General features: G+C 48.6%; 1 protein-coding gene across 1 annotated transcript in view; it reads left to right on the plus strand.

Annotated features, from left to right (window-relative positions):
- Positions 1–15,675, plus strand: part of LOC144682900 (ferroxidase HEPHL1-like) — a 123,938-nt gene that overhangs the window by 17,439 nt on the left and 90,824 nt on the right. Inside the window, exon 2 of the mRNA XM_078545770.1 lies at positions 1,694–1,938. Coding sequence (XP_078401896.1) covers positions 1,694–1,938 — 245 coding nt within the window. The remainder of the gene's footprint in view (positions 1–1,693; positions 1,939–15,675) is intronic.

A 15,675-nucleotide genomic window follows, 5' to 3' on the forward strand; every position in this document is an offset into this window, starting at 1 on the left:
GGAGTCCAGAGATCTGAGGGAAAGCAGATTGCAGAAAATAATTAACTTCTTCAAAGCCCAATTATTTGATTCACCATTCTTTCCAATGTGGTGCCTGAAGTCTGCATGGCAGCCATTTGAGCTTCCATCACAGCTACAAAGTGGCTTAGCATGGACTCCTGCTGTGAGGGCCCTATTACAATACTTTGCAAGGTGGACTGCTGAGTGCTGATGGCACGGAAGGTGATGGCATAGAGACTGGATGCAGACTCCTCCACATCTCAGCCAAAGTGCATGGTAGTGCTTTGCACTCCTTCCAATTCCTCATACAGCAATTTTCTTCTCATGCCTAGGTCCTAGAAGCCCAAGAGCAAAGATAAAAAGAAGACATGGCATTTCAAGGAAAGGTTCACACATGATCAGCTAACAGCCTGGAGAATGTGCAGGTTGAAGTCACTTCGCTTACTGCATCTGTGCTAAGTTGAATGAAGGAATGCAAGTAATATTCAGACACCTCTTCGGGTCTGTTCGGGAGCACTGATTTCCTGGGCTTCTTGCTCTGCCTATGTGATGACAATGACATTGAGGACTCTATCCTGTTCCATTCTCTGGTATTATGTGCTGCATCCTGCAAGAAAGATGTGCACGGGAATGTGTGCTGGAATGCTGAATAGAAATGTGTGGAGCTTGTGCACATTTTGAATGTGTTGAGATGTGTAGCAGAAACATGATTGAATGAGATGGACAGGCGTTCAATGTAAAGGAAAGTCTGTGTGTCATGATGTGAGTAAGGAGTAGTGGGATTGGTTGCAGTGCATTTGAGAAAGGAATGTGCTTTATATTGCTTTTGTGATTGTATAATGAAGAAAGTGATGGAGGGAATTGTTAATAAGTTGTGTGGGGAGCAGGGGTGGTGGTGAGTGGTGTGTTGTCAAGTGGTGGGGAGAGAGGTGAAGAGATGACGAGGTGTACTCATCCTTGTTACTCTTTTATGGCCATTAAACTTCCTTCTTTATTCAACCCAGGTCCTGCCTCTGATAGTCTCTGTTCAGGCCTGGTTAATCCTGACTTTGGGGATGTGGCTGCAGGAGCTGAGGTTGAATATCTTCCTCCCAGCCCTCTACTAGGATCATCAGGGATGAATCAGGGACGCAAGTGCCAACCCTTTGACTCATCTCTGCAGCTAACAAGCTTTAAGTCAAGCTGGAGAACATACTAGAATTTGTGAGGGCGACGTGGATGAGCTGCCTGATTTTGCAGGCAGCCCACCCTTCAAATGCTAAAGAGGCTCAGGAGTTAAAATGACGCAGGCCCCATGCCCACTACGTGGGGGTTTCAGTCCAGATGATTCCCATCCAGGGTTAAAATTGGGGCTACAGTCTCTACATTCTGCCTGAACTACAAAAAAAAATGTCATTACCTTACAGCCTTAAAGGAATGACGGCTTTGATTTCAACTCCAGTAAAGTTCAAACACCACCACATAACCTCATGCATAACTAAAGCCAGAACTGTTTAAAAACACATAGGACTGAAATGTTCAAATTTGAACCTGCATTCTCTCCACACCCTCTTCTTTCCTCTGTTCAAATAGGACGGATTAATGAGTGAAAGTTCAGCACCCAGTAAGGGAATTGAAGTTATGACTGTGCATTCTATAATGAATGCTTTTGTTCATAAGCGATGTGCCTAATCTTATTTTTGTTTGTACTCAGGAACGCAGCAGAGTTTCTGACAGGGGGCGAACACAGGATTGGACGAATATACAAGAAGGCTATCTATAAACAGTTCACTGATGGAACATATTCAGTTGAGGTTCCTAAACCTGACTGGCTGGGATTCCTCGGCCCACTGCTAAGGGCAGAGGTGGAAGATTTGATTATTATTCACTTCAAAAACTTTGCATCACGTCCCTATTCTTTGCACCCGCATGGAGTATTCTATAAGAAAGATTCTGAAGGTAACTTTGCTGATTAAAAGAAAGGTTTGCATTTATATGGTGCCTTTCACAACCTCAGAATGCCTCAAAGTGCTTTACAGTTACTTAAGTGCTTTTGAAATTTGGTCACTGTTGTAATGTAGGAAATGAGGCAGCCTGCACAACAAGCTCCCAAACAGCAATGCGATGGTAACCAGATAATTGTTTTAGTAATGTTAGGTGTGAGATAAATATTGGCCATCACACCGCAGAGAATTATTCTTCAAATAATGACCTGGGATCTTTTATGTCCAACTGAGAGGGTGTTTGGGACTTCAGGCCTCTGGAAAATGGCAGCACTCCCTCAATATTATTTAGGGGGGGGTGATGGTACAGTAGTATTGTTGCTGGACCAGTAATCCAAGGACCCAGGGCAATGCTTTGGGGACCAGGGCTCGAAATCCTGCCATGGCAGATGGTGAAATTAAAGTCTACTGATGACCACAAAACCATTGTCGATTGTTGTAAAAACCTATCAGGTTCACTAATGTTGTTTAGGAAAGGAAATCTGTTGTCCTTAGCTGGTCTGGCCTACATCCAGACCAATAGCAATGTGGTTGACTCTGAAATGGCCTAGCAAGCCACTCAGTTGCATCAAACTGTTACAAAGTCACAAAAAAGGAATGAAAGCGGACGGACCACCCAGCACCGACCTAGGCACCAGAATCGACAATGGCAATCTCAGCCCTGTCGACCCTGCAAAGTCCTCCTTACGAACATCTGGGGGCTAGTGCCAAAAGTGGGAGAGCTGTCTCACAAACTAGTCAAGCCACAGCCCGACATAGTAGTACTCATGGAATCAAACCTTACAGATAATGTCCCAGACACCATCATCGCCATCCCTGGGTATGTCCTGTCCCATCAGCAGGACAGACCCAGCAGAGGTGGCGGCACAGTGGTATACAGGCAGGAGGAAGTTGCCCTGGGTGTCCTCAACATCGACTCTGGACCCCATGAAGTCTCATGACATCAGGTCAAAAATGGATAAGGAAACCTGCTGATTACCACATACTGCCCTCCCTTCAGCTGATGAATAAATGCTCCTCTATGTTGAACACCACTTGGAGGAAGCACTGAGGGTGGCAAGGGTGCAGAATGTACTCTGGGTGGGGTACTTCAATGTCCATCACTAAGAGTGACTCGGTAGCTGGCCGAGTCCTAAATGACATCGCTGCTAGACTGAGTCTGCGGCAGGTGGTGAGGGAAAAACATACTTGACCTCATCCTCACAAACCTACCTGCCGCAGATGCATCTGTCCATGGCAGTATCGGTAGGAGTGACCACCGCACAGTTGTTGTGGAGATGAAGTCCCGCCTTCACATTGAGGATACCTTCCATCGTTTTGTGTCGCACTACCACCGTGCAAAATGGGATAGATTTCAAACAGATCCAGCAAATCAAGACTGGGCAGACAATTAAACAACTCACTGGAGGAGGAGGCTCCACAAATATCTCCATCCTCAATGATGGAGGAGCCCAGCACATCAGTGCAAAAGATAAGACTGAAGCATTTGCAACAATCTTCAACCGGAAGTGTCAAGTGGATGATCCATCTCGGCCCCTTCCGGACGTCCCCAGCATCACAGATGCCAGTCTTCAACGAATTCGATTCACTCCACATGATAGGAAATGGCTGAAGGCACTGGATTCTGCAAAGACCATGGGCCCTGACAATATTCCAGCAATAGTACTGAAGACTTGTGCTCCAGTACTTGCCACACCCCTAGCCAAGCTGTTCCAGTACAGCTACCACACTGGCATCTACCTAGCTATGTGGAAAATTGCCCGGGTATGTCCTGTATACAAAAAGCAGGACAAATCCAACCTGGCCAATAACCGCCCCTTCAGTCTACTCTCAATCATCAGTAAAGTAATGGAAGGGGTCATGAACATTGCTATCAAGCGGCACTTGCTTAGCAATAACCTGCTCAATGATGCCCAGTTTGGGTTCCGCCAGGGCCATTCAGCTCCTGACCACATTACAGCCTTGGTTCAAACATGGACAAAAGAGCTGAACTCCCAAGTGAGGTGAGGGTGACTGCTCTTGACATCAAGGCAGCATTTGACCAAGTGTGGCATCAAAATTGGAGTCAATGGGAATCAGGGGGAAAACCCTCTGCTGGTTGGAGTCATACCTAGCACAAAGGAAGATGGTTGTGGTGTTGGAGGTCACTCATCTCACCCTCTCAGGGTATCACTGCAGGAGTTCCTCAGGGTAGTGTCCTCGGCCCAACCATCTTCAGCTGCTTCATCAATGACTTTCCTTCCATCATAAGATCAGAAGTGGGGAATGCTCGCTGATGATTGCACAATGTTCAGCACCATTCGCGACTCCTCAGATACTGAAGCACTCCATGCCCAAATGCAGCAAGACCTGGACAATATCCAGGCTTGGACTGACAAATGGCAAGTAACATTTGCGCCACACAAGTGTCAGGCAATTACCATCTCCAACAAGAGAGAATCCAATCATCGCTCCTTGATGTTCAATGTCATTACCATCATTGAATCCCCTACTTTCAACATCCTGGGGGTTATCATTGACCTGAAACTGAACTGGACTAGCCATATAAATACTGTGGCTACAAGAGCAGGTCAGAGGCTAGGAATCATGTGATGTGTAACTCTCAACCTGACTCCCCAAAGCCTGTCCACCATCCACAAGGCACAAGTCAGGGGTGTGATGGAATTCTCCCCACTTGCCTGGGTGAGTGCAGCTCCCACAACACTCAAGAAGCTTGACATCATCCAGGACAAAGCAGCCTGCTTGATTGGCAGCACATCCACAAACATTCATTCCCTCCACCACTGACGCACAGTAGCAACAGTGTGTACCATCTACAAGGTGCACTGCAGGAATTCACCAAGGCTCCTTCAACAGCACCTTCCAAACCCACAACCACTATCATCTAGAAGGACAAGGGCGGCAGATAGACAGGAATACTACCACCTGGAAGTTCCCCTCCAAGTCACTCACTATCCTGACTTTGAAATATATCCCCATTCGTTTACTGTCACTGGGTCAAAATCCTGGAACTCCCTCCCTAACAGCACTGTGGATGTACCTACATCACATGGGCTGCAGCTCACCACCACCTTCTCAAAGGCAACTAGGAATGGACAATAAATGCTGACCCAGCCAGCAAAGCCCCAATCCCGTAAGTGAATTAAAAAACTGTTGCAATAGAGTTTTAGTCTATGGCCAGAATTTTCCAGCTCCATTAACGTCAGGTATCATGGCTGGCGAGGGGCGACAATATGATGAGAAGGCTAAAAATTGGTTTCATGCTGGCGTGAAGGCCCAGCAGGATCATCCGATGCCAATCCCACCGGAGGCTGGTGTGAACCCAATTTGTATCTCGGTAATAGGATGCAAAGTAAGACCCAACCGGAAATGACCCCCCCCACACCCGATTTACGGTTACACCGGCGGGAAAACACACCGGCCCAGAATACGTCTGGACAAGTGTGACGTGCAGAAGTTGGGTCTTAACGTTAGGGCCTTGCTCTGATGGCGGATATCTGAGGAGCAGAAGATGCTGGAGCCCTAGAGCTACTGGACCCTGGAGGAACACGTGCATCGTGTGCTGGGTGGATTCTCATGGACATGGCTCCACCACGAAGCAGCTCAAGGAAGGTCTCTGTTAATGCCTCGGGTCTGCTTCAGAACATGGACTGCGATGGGGCGGGGGAGAGGAAGGCCCAGCTGTGAGTGGGAGAGGAAGGGGTACTGGGGAGGGTGAGGAGGTTAGGGGGTGGGGGCAATTAAGGCGTTGGCTGGGGGGTGAGGTTGGGAGGGGGGGAACAAAGATGTTGGGAGGGTGAGGTTGTGTGGGGAGAGGAGGGAGTATGGGGGAGGGGGGTGTAACGGGGAGAATGCGGCAAGTGGGGAGGTAAGTGTAGGGGGAGGAAGGTGTAGGGGAGGGTATTTGGAGGGGGGATGGAATTCAGAGGGGGGAGGAGTTTGGAGTGGGAGGAAGATGTCCGGGGGGAGGAGGGAGTTTGGAGGGGGTAAGGTGTCCGGAGGGAGGAGGGTGTCTGGAGGGGGAGGAGGGAGTTTGGAGGGATTGGAGAAGGTGTCCAGGTGGAGGAGGGAGTAAGGGGGGAGGAGGCAGTGAGAGGTGGGGGATACCCAGGTGAACGTGCAAGGGAGGGGTCTATGGAGCTGATGACTTCCTCCTCGGGAGCAAACTGAGCGTGATAGGAGGGAATGGTGAGAATGAGGGGAGGCAAAGGGAGCCGGGAGGGTGGGAGTGGACCCTGGGAGTGGGAAAGAGGAGCTTGGGAGTTCAATGTGGATAGGGCTGGGGCTCTCAAGATGGTAAGGAATGTGCATGTTCACCTAGACATCCTGGAAAGAAAAGGGTTGTGGTTGGTAGGTGATGGTGGGGAGGTGGAAGGTGGTACCGGGGGTGCTCAGCAGTGATAGGGGAAAGGACATGGGTGACTGGGGGAGAGGAAAGGACGGGGGAACTGATCAAAAATTTGACTGTGACCATCGTTGCCAAAATGAAAGCGTGAGGAGCCTTGTGTTGGGTGGGCACAGGTGCTGCATGGGAGTGTGATCAGTGGGTGGGTGGAGATGCAGGTCAGCTCAGATGGAGAACTGAAAGTGAACCCCAGCAGGCAGCATTCAAAATGCTTGGAATAGTAAGATGAGTGTGATTGATGAAGGCTCCGCATGTGTGGGAGATGCTTACATGATGCTCCAACAGGCCCTGCCACACACACACCTCTCCCTCCAGAATCACTCGTGACCTAGCCGCGTTCAGTGAAAGTGAATAGAGTTTCAGATTATAAAGTGACATAATGTGTTCACCCGTGCATCCACTTGTGATCAGAATTTCTTAACTTTTCTAGGCCTACCGCTTCTTTAGGTGCTGCCCTGACATCTACAGCAGGGGTGGACACGGCCTGTGCAATGGTTGTCCCTCTCGCCTCTGACGAATTTTGCCTGCATTCTCTGGAGAACTGAGGCCTTGAGGGCCCCGGCTTGCTTTGGCTGTCCTCCTGTGGGCCAGCTGCTCCCACTGCGGTGGCGAAAGACGAGGTTGAGGGAGTCACAGACAAAGGGGATTTGGAGGGAGCGGACAGCCTCTGAGATTCCTGAGTGGATGACCCTGGGGTGTCCAGCTCCTGCTCCTCCTCTCTTCGGGTACCTGAGGGCTCTGGCCTAACTCCTTGAGGGGAAGGAGCAACTGGAGGAACATTGAGGTGCCCCATTTCCGTCTAGCATTGCTATTGCAGGAACTCACCCATGGCTGCCGCAATGGAGGGCAGCTCTGCGCGCATCTCCATGTTCTGCTGGGCTAGGGTCTACATGGCGTCTGCCATCCTCCCCATGGAGACCTCCATGCACGCACATGGCACCATTTCATCAGAGAGCAGGTGGATGCACTCCTCTGACTCGTGTGCCACTCTGTTGAGGGCTTCCAACAGCTCTGTGTGATGTTCCCTTGACTTCCGCTGACTCTCTAGGTTGAGTTGGAAGGTTGAATCCAGAGGCTGGTCATCCGACTCAGACCTCACAGATACCTCTGCCCCAGCAGTCCTCCAAGTACCAGGGAGCTTGGCTCCTCCTCCTCCTGCTGCTGTGGTAACCACCAGATTGTGAACCCGAGCCTGCTCTAGATCCAGGTCCCACCGAGGTGTGGGTAAGCGCTGTGACGGGTCTTCCAGGCTGCTTATTTCTAGCTCTTCAATAGAGGAGGTGTCCTCTTGGCTGGAGGTGTGGACGCGGTTGGAGCTGAGGGGCTGGCTGGCTGAGGGTGTCGGTCGCTTGGCAGAGCTCCCTTTGAACCAGAGATCATTAGTGCATGGCAGCAGAGTCGAAAGCAGGAGAGAGAGCACTCACAGTTGCATTGAGGGAGGGTTGATGTGGTGCAGGATCCTCAGGTGGGTGTTCACAGCCGACCTCACCGTCACTGCAGACATGGTCCACAACCTCACCAGTCAGCACGATGACACACTCCTCAAAGTGAATGAGGGGTCTAATATTGGCCACTCCACCCCTGGTCAGGGACCTCTCCCTGCTGTTGTGAGCCAGCTTCTCTTGCAGGAAAACATATGGAGAGAGTGTGAGCAGGACGCATGGCACTGCCTGGAATGTTTGTGCGGTGAGCGGAGCCATGGATGGGATGAGGATGCAAGCTCCAGAGGATATGAACCTGATGGAGATGTGAGGGTGTGTATGAGAGTTAGTGGTGTTGTCCCTTGAAGTGTGAGATCCTGGTGGATGTGTGATGAGTTTGTGAGTGTGTGAGTTGAAAGTGATGAGGTGGTTGACTTACCCTGGTGGAATGGATGAGAGCATTCATCCTCTTCCTGCACTGGATGGCTGACCTCCTGACTGCCGCTGCTACTTCCTCCCGGATTAGTGACTCTGGTGGACCTCCTACAGCCAGAGTGGGGATAGAGGACATTGCAGTGGCCTTCCACTGCGTCCAGCTGGTGCCCCGGAGAGGCGCCGCTAAATTTGTGAACTGCCATCTCCTTTGCTTTCAGGGCCATCAACTGGAGCTGTTCTGGTCTGTAGACATGAAGTAGCCTTGTGTTCTGGTGCACTTTAAGTATGACACCCGGAGTGAGGAAGCGCTGAGGTCATGGCTTGGTTGGCAAATCCAAGCCCGCCTGCCAGCGATCTGGAGTGTTTCCCATGAATGCATTATTAATGAGGAGGGATGCGTCTGGAACGGGACGATACAGCGCAAAAACCTGCTATTGCCGCTGGCGGGTAAAACGGCCTTTTCTGACCTAGAGTATATGCTCAAGTCTGTAGTGGGGGACTTGTGCTCATGACCTTCTGACTGAGCTGGAAATATTACCACTGATCCTTGGCTGACAGTCAATTATGAAATGTCTGCAGTCTTATGCCTGGGCTGCAGGAAACGTTAACTACCTAACTGACACAGTGCTACTATTAGAAGCAAATTCATTTTGGATTCTGAGGTAATTCTAAGTTGAGCTGAAAGTAAGCAATTAAAAATGAAGTTTATTCAACAAAATGACTTGGAACATTCCACCAATAGCAATAATAATTGTCTTGTATTGGACACACTGGGCTATGGTGTTTTCCTTAAATCATTTGATATCCATACATGCATGAGAGCCTGTGAAAGAAGCTATGTATGTCCACAATTCATCAACTGTTGGGGCAAATTCCAGTTGGTTGATATAACATGGTAGCTATTACTGAGACATGGCTGCAAGACTGTCAGTACTGGGAACTAGGTATACCAGGTTTTAGGAGGTTTTAGCGGGAGGAGTAGCCTTCATGATTAATGGTGAAGTCACTTCATTGATGAGAGAATATAATGTGAGGTAAGCAAGCGGTGAAGATTTGATGGGCTAAAAATTTGATTAGGCTTGTTAACAGGCACACCGATTACCTCATGTCCAATAGAATTGAGGCAGACAGTGTGCAATCTTCATGTTGCTTGCTCATTTCAATGATTGTGGCATGCAGCAAACACATTGCTGATTGGCTTTATGCTCAGCAGAGACTAACTAACCTGCACTCCTGAGGGTATCCTGCCCCTCATAAAGAGTGCGGTGCACTCAGGCTATTGCAGCTGGTGGAACAGTGTCAGAAAGTCTTTGAGGGAAGGAAAGAGTCTGTCAATGGGGCAGCAACCCAGAGCCAGGGATCCCAGGTTGTTTGATAGAGGGATGAAGGCCTTGATCCAGGAGGTCGCAAGGAGAAAGTGGTCATGCTTCCACTGGAGCCAGGTGACTGCAAAGGCACATCGTGGGAAGAGAATGGGAGTAGGTGACCAGGGAGATGAATTCCTAGAGTCTGGCCCCAAGAATCTGGTTGCAGTGCTAGAAAAAGTTCAATGAGCTCACCCGAATGGTCAAGGTCAGTGAATGCATCTTTAAATGATATAGCCAACCCACTGCAAGAACAACCTCACACACTGCTAATGCACCACAGCCCCATCGCTTACCCATCAGCGATCAGGACTCATACCTATCATTCAGACATGCCACCTCACCCTTCACACTTACCAATGCTGCCTGATCACACCCATTTCTAGCAGCTTCCACATATCTTTGGCTATTCAGATATGGCAGGCACATCACCCAAACATATTGCTCAGCAACCACTCCAAGGAAAATGAGGTTGAGGCATAAAGGTGACTAGTTCAATTTAGGATATATTATTGCAGGTGTTGTTGGCTGAAGTTGTTGTGAAAAGTTTTTTTGTATTGTCTTTTATTTTGGGACCTTCTTGGCCTTCCATTCCTCTGCTCACAGTGTCTTCTTACACTGTGATTGTGTGTGGCAGAGGGATGGAAGGCCGGAAATTCTGGAGCAATGAAGATGAGATTTTAGGTGAACTGGGGTCATGGATAACCCATTGAGAGTGAATGGGTCTCGATGCCTCTTCCTCTTTCACCTCATCCTCTACATCCTCCTCCTCTTCTTCCTCCTTTCCTTTCCCCTCCTTATGAGGTGTCCACCGAAGGCCTGATGGCAAAAGCTGCCCCTTCAGGAGAGTGAGGTTGTGGAGTATGCGTCATTTGGAGAATCACTCTGCGAGCACTGTAGGGTCCCGCCCCCCCAGTGGTCCTGGCTCTGGAACCATTGTTTTGGAACACTAATACTTTTGTTCCTGGTGGAAAATGATTTTCATTTTAGCTGTGCTGTGTACATGTGGTCAGGTGGCAGAGGGAAGCCATAAATCAGGTATAGAGCAGGTAGCCCTTGTCACCAAAGAGCCAGCCTCTTGTTTGTTATGGTGACTCAAATACATAGGCCCAGGTGATTGCCATAAGATGAAAGCCTCACGGCTGCTGCAGTAGCAGTGGCCATTCACCAGCGTGAGTTCTGTGCATGGTTGCATACCAGGTACACATTCAGGGATTGGTTGTAAATTTCCTCATTAACACATGGGGCCTGCAGAGCTACATCTGTGCAGTTAATGGCTCCCTACACGCAAGCCTGGAAAAACCACTGGTAAGAGAGAAGATGATGAAATCCCCTCTCCTGTGCAGGGCCCCTGTCACCTCCCAAATGCAGTGATGTATGGCGAACTGTGATATGTTGGCAACGCTGCCTGCTCCCACCCTGAAGGATCCACGGACATAGGAATTGAGAATCATGGGATCTTCACAGCTACTGGCAGCACCACTGGCAGCACTACCCTCACCCTGCTGTCCGGCCATAGATCCAGTTGTAGGAGTTGGCACAGTTCAGTCACCACCTCCTTGGTGAAATGTAACTACCTCGGGACATTGCTCCTGGATGTAGGCAACGTGCTCCCTGAAGAGCCTTGGTGAGTACAGCATTCCGTTGAAAGCCCTCCTCCTCCTCACTCTGTACACAGCTTCACCTCTCTGCTACCTGTGCTCAATGCCCTTATTGTGTTGCAATCCAAGAGAACTGCAACAAAAGGCCTCATTTCTGCTGACAGGCCTTCAAACTTCTCTGACCGCTTTGTCAAAGACCAGTGCCATTTCCTCCTGAATCCAACAACTTTTCAAAGCTCCTCCAATTACCCAAAGCACAGTACTTCAATCCACTGTGCAGCAGCAAAAGAAAGTCAAAAGCACCTAACCCCATGGTTATCCCTTTAAATAGAAAGGTCCAAAATTGCAGGTTTTGTGTCAGATCATCATTAGATGCAGTTTGATGCCACAACCTGCTGCCTTCTCATGCTTCCAGTACACCTACATCCAGTACACCTTTTACAATCATGGTGGACCAGAAGCAGTTTGGCCAACATTTAATGGGTCTCTTTAGCACTGGCACCAACCATGCTATGGAGTCACATTTTGCTGTTACAGGTAGAATTAAAAAATAGAAAAGAATCTAAGACTGTAGTGGGAGTTCTATACAGGCCTCCTGGGAGTGACTGTGAAGTGGTGGAATGTATACATGCTGAGATTAGACAAGCATATAGGAAAGGCAGATTCTTTTTAATGGGGGGTTTGAACCTCCATAAAGATTGGGGTAAGCAGACTGGCACATGTCAGAAAGATAGTGCAATCCTTGAGTTTGTTCAGGATAGATTTTCATGATAATATGTCCTAGAACCAACAAGGGGGCAGGTCATATTAGATTCGGTATTTAGTAATAAGGCATATTTAGTTAACAGCCTAATGCTGCATGAACATTTATCTAATGGTATTAATGGCCTGAATTTCATGCTTGGCATGTGCACCAAGTTGGCGGGCCCAGAAGCAGACGCAAATTGTGCTTCCGTCCGCAATTGGCTCCCAAACGCAATTTCATGTTGGTTGCCCGCCTGCCCGTTTTTCCAGTGAGACGAGCGCGAAATCGCACGGGCAACATGAAATCATGGACAATAGGTTTTTAATGGCGTTAATTGGCCTTTTAATTGTTGGCGGGAGCAGCTCCGACTCCCCACCTGCCCGCCGACCTCAATATTGCTCGTGTGCACGATCCCGACGTCATTTCTTGCAATTTCGTGTGTGTTTCGGTCAGGTGCACGCCCACCCGATCAATGTAAGGTTAATATGATCGAGTTTACCTTAGTGTTTGAAAAGGAGAAATGCAAAACAATTATTAAGACCCTAGATTTAGGTAAAGCCAACTTCAACAGGATGAAATTGAGACTGTCCACAGTAATCAAGGCAGATCTATTCATGGGTAAAGCGACCAATTTAACATTACGCAAATTGAAACTCAGTGCATGGATGTGTTAAAATAGATTTGAAATACTCATGTTCCTACTGATTCTAATTCTCCTTTCTTGTAAAGGGGACTATAGTGTAGACTATAGTGCGTTACCTTTATCTGAAAAATCAGTGAGCTTCTCTGTTAAAGTACATCTTTTTTTTTACATGTAAATCAATTTTCCGAGTGCACAAAGATATAATGAGAAATGGTAGTTCATCTGCACCACTTGCTTTTTTCACAAGGCAGGTGTGTGCAGCTTGAATAATGCCATTGAAAATTAGATTTTAATTAAAAAAACTCAAAAAAATAAAGCAGTTTAAAAATGGCAGTGAATGTAAACAAATAAGGACACAACCAAATTCTGTCTTTAAAACTTTAACTTAGACAAAAATGAAAACACATAACTCTGTAGAGCACCTTAAAGCTGCAAATAACATTAGTGCATAACATTTATAACATGTTAGTATGGCCGCTGGTGCTGGTGCTATGGAAGCTCTGAACTCCAAGTTGATGGCTGGAACACCTCCAGTCATTTATGCCATGTCCTGCTAGGTGCTCCCCGACTGAAAGATGCTAGCGCAGGAGCGTTGTTGGTGTGCAGGTGGCACACAGAGTGGCAGGTCATAACATCAAGCAGCCCCTAATGCTGATTTGGGGCAGAATCTGCCCTTTTGGACCCAGCAGGCCCATTTAACCACATAATCACTTCTACCTGAACATGCATTCAGCTGCATGCCGCTCCCACTGCCCCCCGCTAGTGTTATTTTGTTATTTAAAGGGCACACCATCCAGCTTCCAGGTGAGATGCTTTTGACTAACTTATGCTGGTACAAAGTTAGTGGAAGTACCATGTCCTGTGTAATTGGAGGAGCTTTGCAAACTTTTTGGATTTTCAAGGCAGTGCTGCTGGACTTTGACAAGGAGGCTAAGGAAGTTTGTTTGGCCTGTCAGGAAAAGGCATGTTTCAGTAAAGGGGGCTATAGTTGCGGCCCCTCCTGGGAATGGAGCACAGGCAGCTGAGAGAGGAAGCATTGTGCATAGGGAAGAGAAGGAGGAAGCCCGTCACTCTGGATGTGATGTGTAAGCAGATACTCTGACCCCACATCACAGTGCTCCCAATTCCCAACCTTATAACCCATCTGCTCACCACAGCACCCTCTTTACCAAAATCCCGAAATAAAAGCCCACAATAAAAACATTCCACGACAATTTTATCCAATAACACTTCCAATAATACATGCAAAACTGAAATATTCACCCCAAAGCTTCCCTTTAGGGCCTGTCTTATGGTTGTCTTTACCTGTCTTAGTACGCCTATACCATGCTACCTCAGTGACTGCAGCATGACTAGCAGAAGACTGCTGACTTTCATTGAGGGAGGCTACAGATGGTCTAGATGGCCAACCTTGAGCAACTCTGGGCCTTGTGGACTAGGCTTCAGGCTGCCCCACCTTGGCATGGCAGCAGCAGTCTGGGCTGGTTGGCTGACGGGCAACAGCAAGGGCAGTGTCAGAGTCACAGCAGTGGGAACACGAAAGCTGTTAGCCTGAGGAAGGGTAGCAGGTTCAACCTCCATGGAGCTGCTGCCACTCCCCTGGAGCACCATCTCAGCAATCCTAGTAATTTTCTGAAGGACAAATTGCTGGACTGCTTTGAGAACTGACAATTCCTTATGAGCATTGAGATCCACAGCCACGATGGCACCAAGCTGGGCTTGCAAGGCAACAAACATGGCTATCAGGACATCAGTCTGAGCTTCCACTTCAGCACTGTGATGTTGGGTGGTTTCAGCCTGTGCTGCAGTGGAAGCTCAGACATCGTTCACCGGATTCTGCATCTTGGCATCATAGCAGGGGGGAGCTGTCATGGAGCTGACAACCACTTACATGCTGGAAAGAATGGGCTCCATCCTCCATGCTGAGCTGGTGTCAGAATCTTCCATGCTCCTTGCTGGTGATTACAGACTCTCTGGCAGGTCTGCCTATGCACTAAGTATCTCGGTGTACATGCTGATCAGTGTTCTCCTGTATGCCGCCCATCAAAGTCCACATTTGAGTCCTCTGCAGCAGGACTCGGCTGCGATCTTGCCTTGTGGTGAGCTAACACATGACTTATCCTTTCCTCCTTACCTGGCTGCAGCCCACTTGGACACGGTGACTCACCATGTGCAGATCCTGATCCTTCACACAGTGCAGTATCTGAGCTGGTGGCTGCCAGTATCAAGTTTTGGGTGGAGCTCTTGCCCTTCATGTTGAGGTTTCTGTGACTGGTCAGGGGACAGTTCTTGCATACCTGAAAGCATAAATGCAGCAGGGGAAGGGTTGGCGTGAGGGATGGAAACCCATAGTCGTTTGCAGTTTGCACTTCATGCCAGAAAGCAGGTTGAGGGTGAAGTGGGATTTGAAAAGGGGCATAAGGTAGGAATAGACCATCATCCTGAATGGTCTCGGTGATACTGGATGCAACAATCTCAGTAACAGGTGGCCCCATGATGTGGAGCACCATCTCATCCAGAGGGATCAGTCGATGCAAGTGTGCCTTTCCCCCATCAGTTCTCTGCTGCTCCCAGTGGTTATTGGCCACCTTTTCTTGCAAGAGAAGGGGAAGAATGTCAGTGAGTGTGTCACACTGTGTTTGTTTGATGTGCTTGCAATAGCGGAATAGCTGGAGCTGTGTAGCAGCTGTGAGAAGTGGGTGTGAGGCTGACTGCATTGGGACGCATGTGACAGTGTGAGGTGGACTACCTGAACATTAGGCATGAGTCCTGATTACTGATGAGTGAGTAATACGGCTGTGGTGATAAGGCTGTGGTGCATTGAGCAGAGTGAGATGCTGGTGGAGTGGTGAGTGGGAGAGGTCATTTGAAGATGCATTCACTGGCCTTGACCAGCACTGTTGCCAGGTCCTCAGTGCCACACCTTTCAAATTGACCTCACTGCTTACCTACTCTCTTGAGGGCCCCCTGTCCTCTTCTGATATATGGCATTTTTCCTTCTTTCCATCTCCTGGACTAATGCTTTCCACACCGTATCTGAAAACCTCTTGCCTATTGCTCCATCTGTTGTACTTTTTCT

This window comes from Cetorhinus maximus, chromosome 7, assembly GCF_964194155.1.
Source record: "Cetorhinus maximus chromosome 7, sCetMax3.hap1.1, whole genome shotgun sequence".
NCBI classification, from domain to species: Eukaryota; Metazoa; Chordata; class Chondrichthyes; order Lamniformes; family Cetorhinidae; genus Cetorhinus; species Cetorhinus maximus.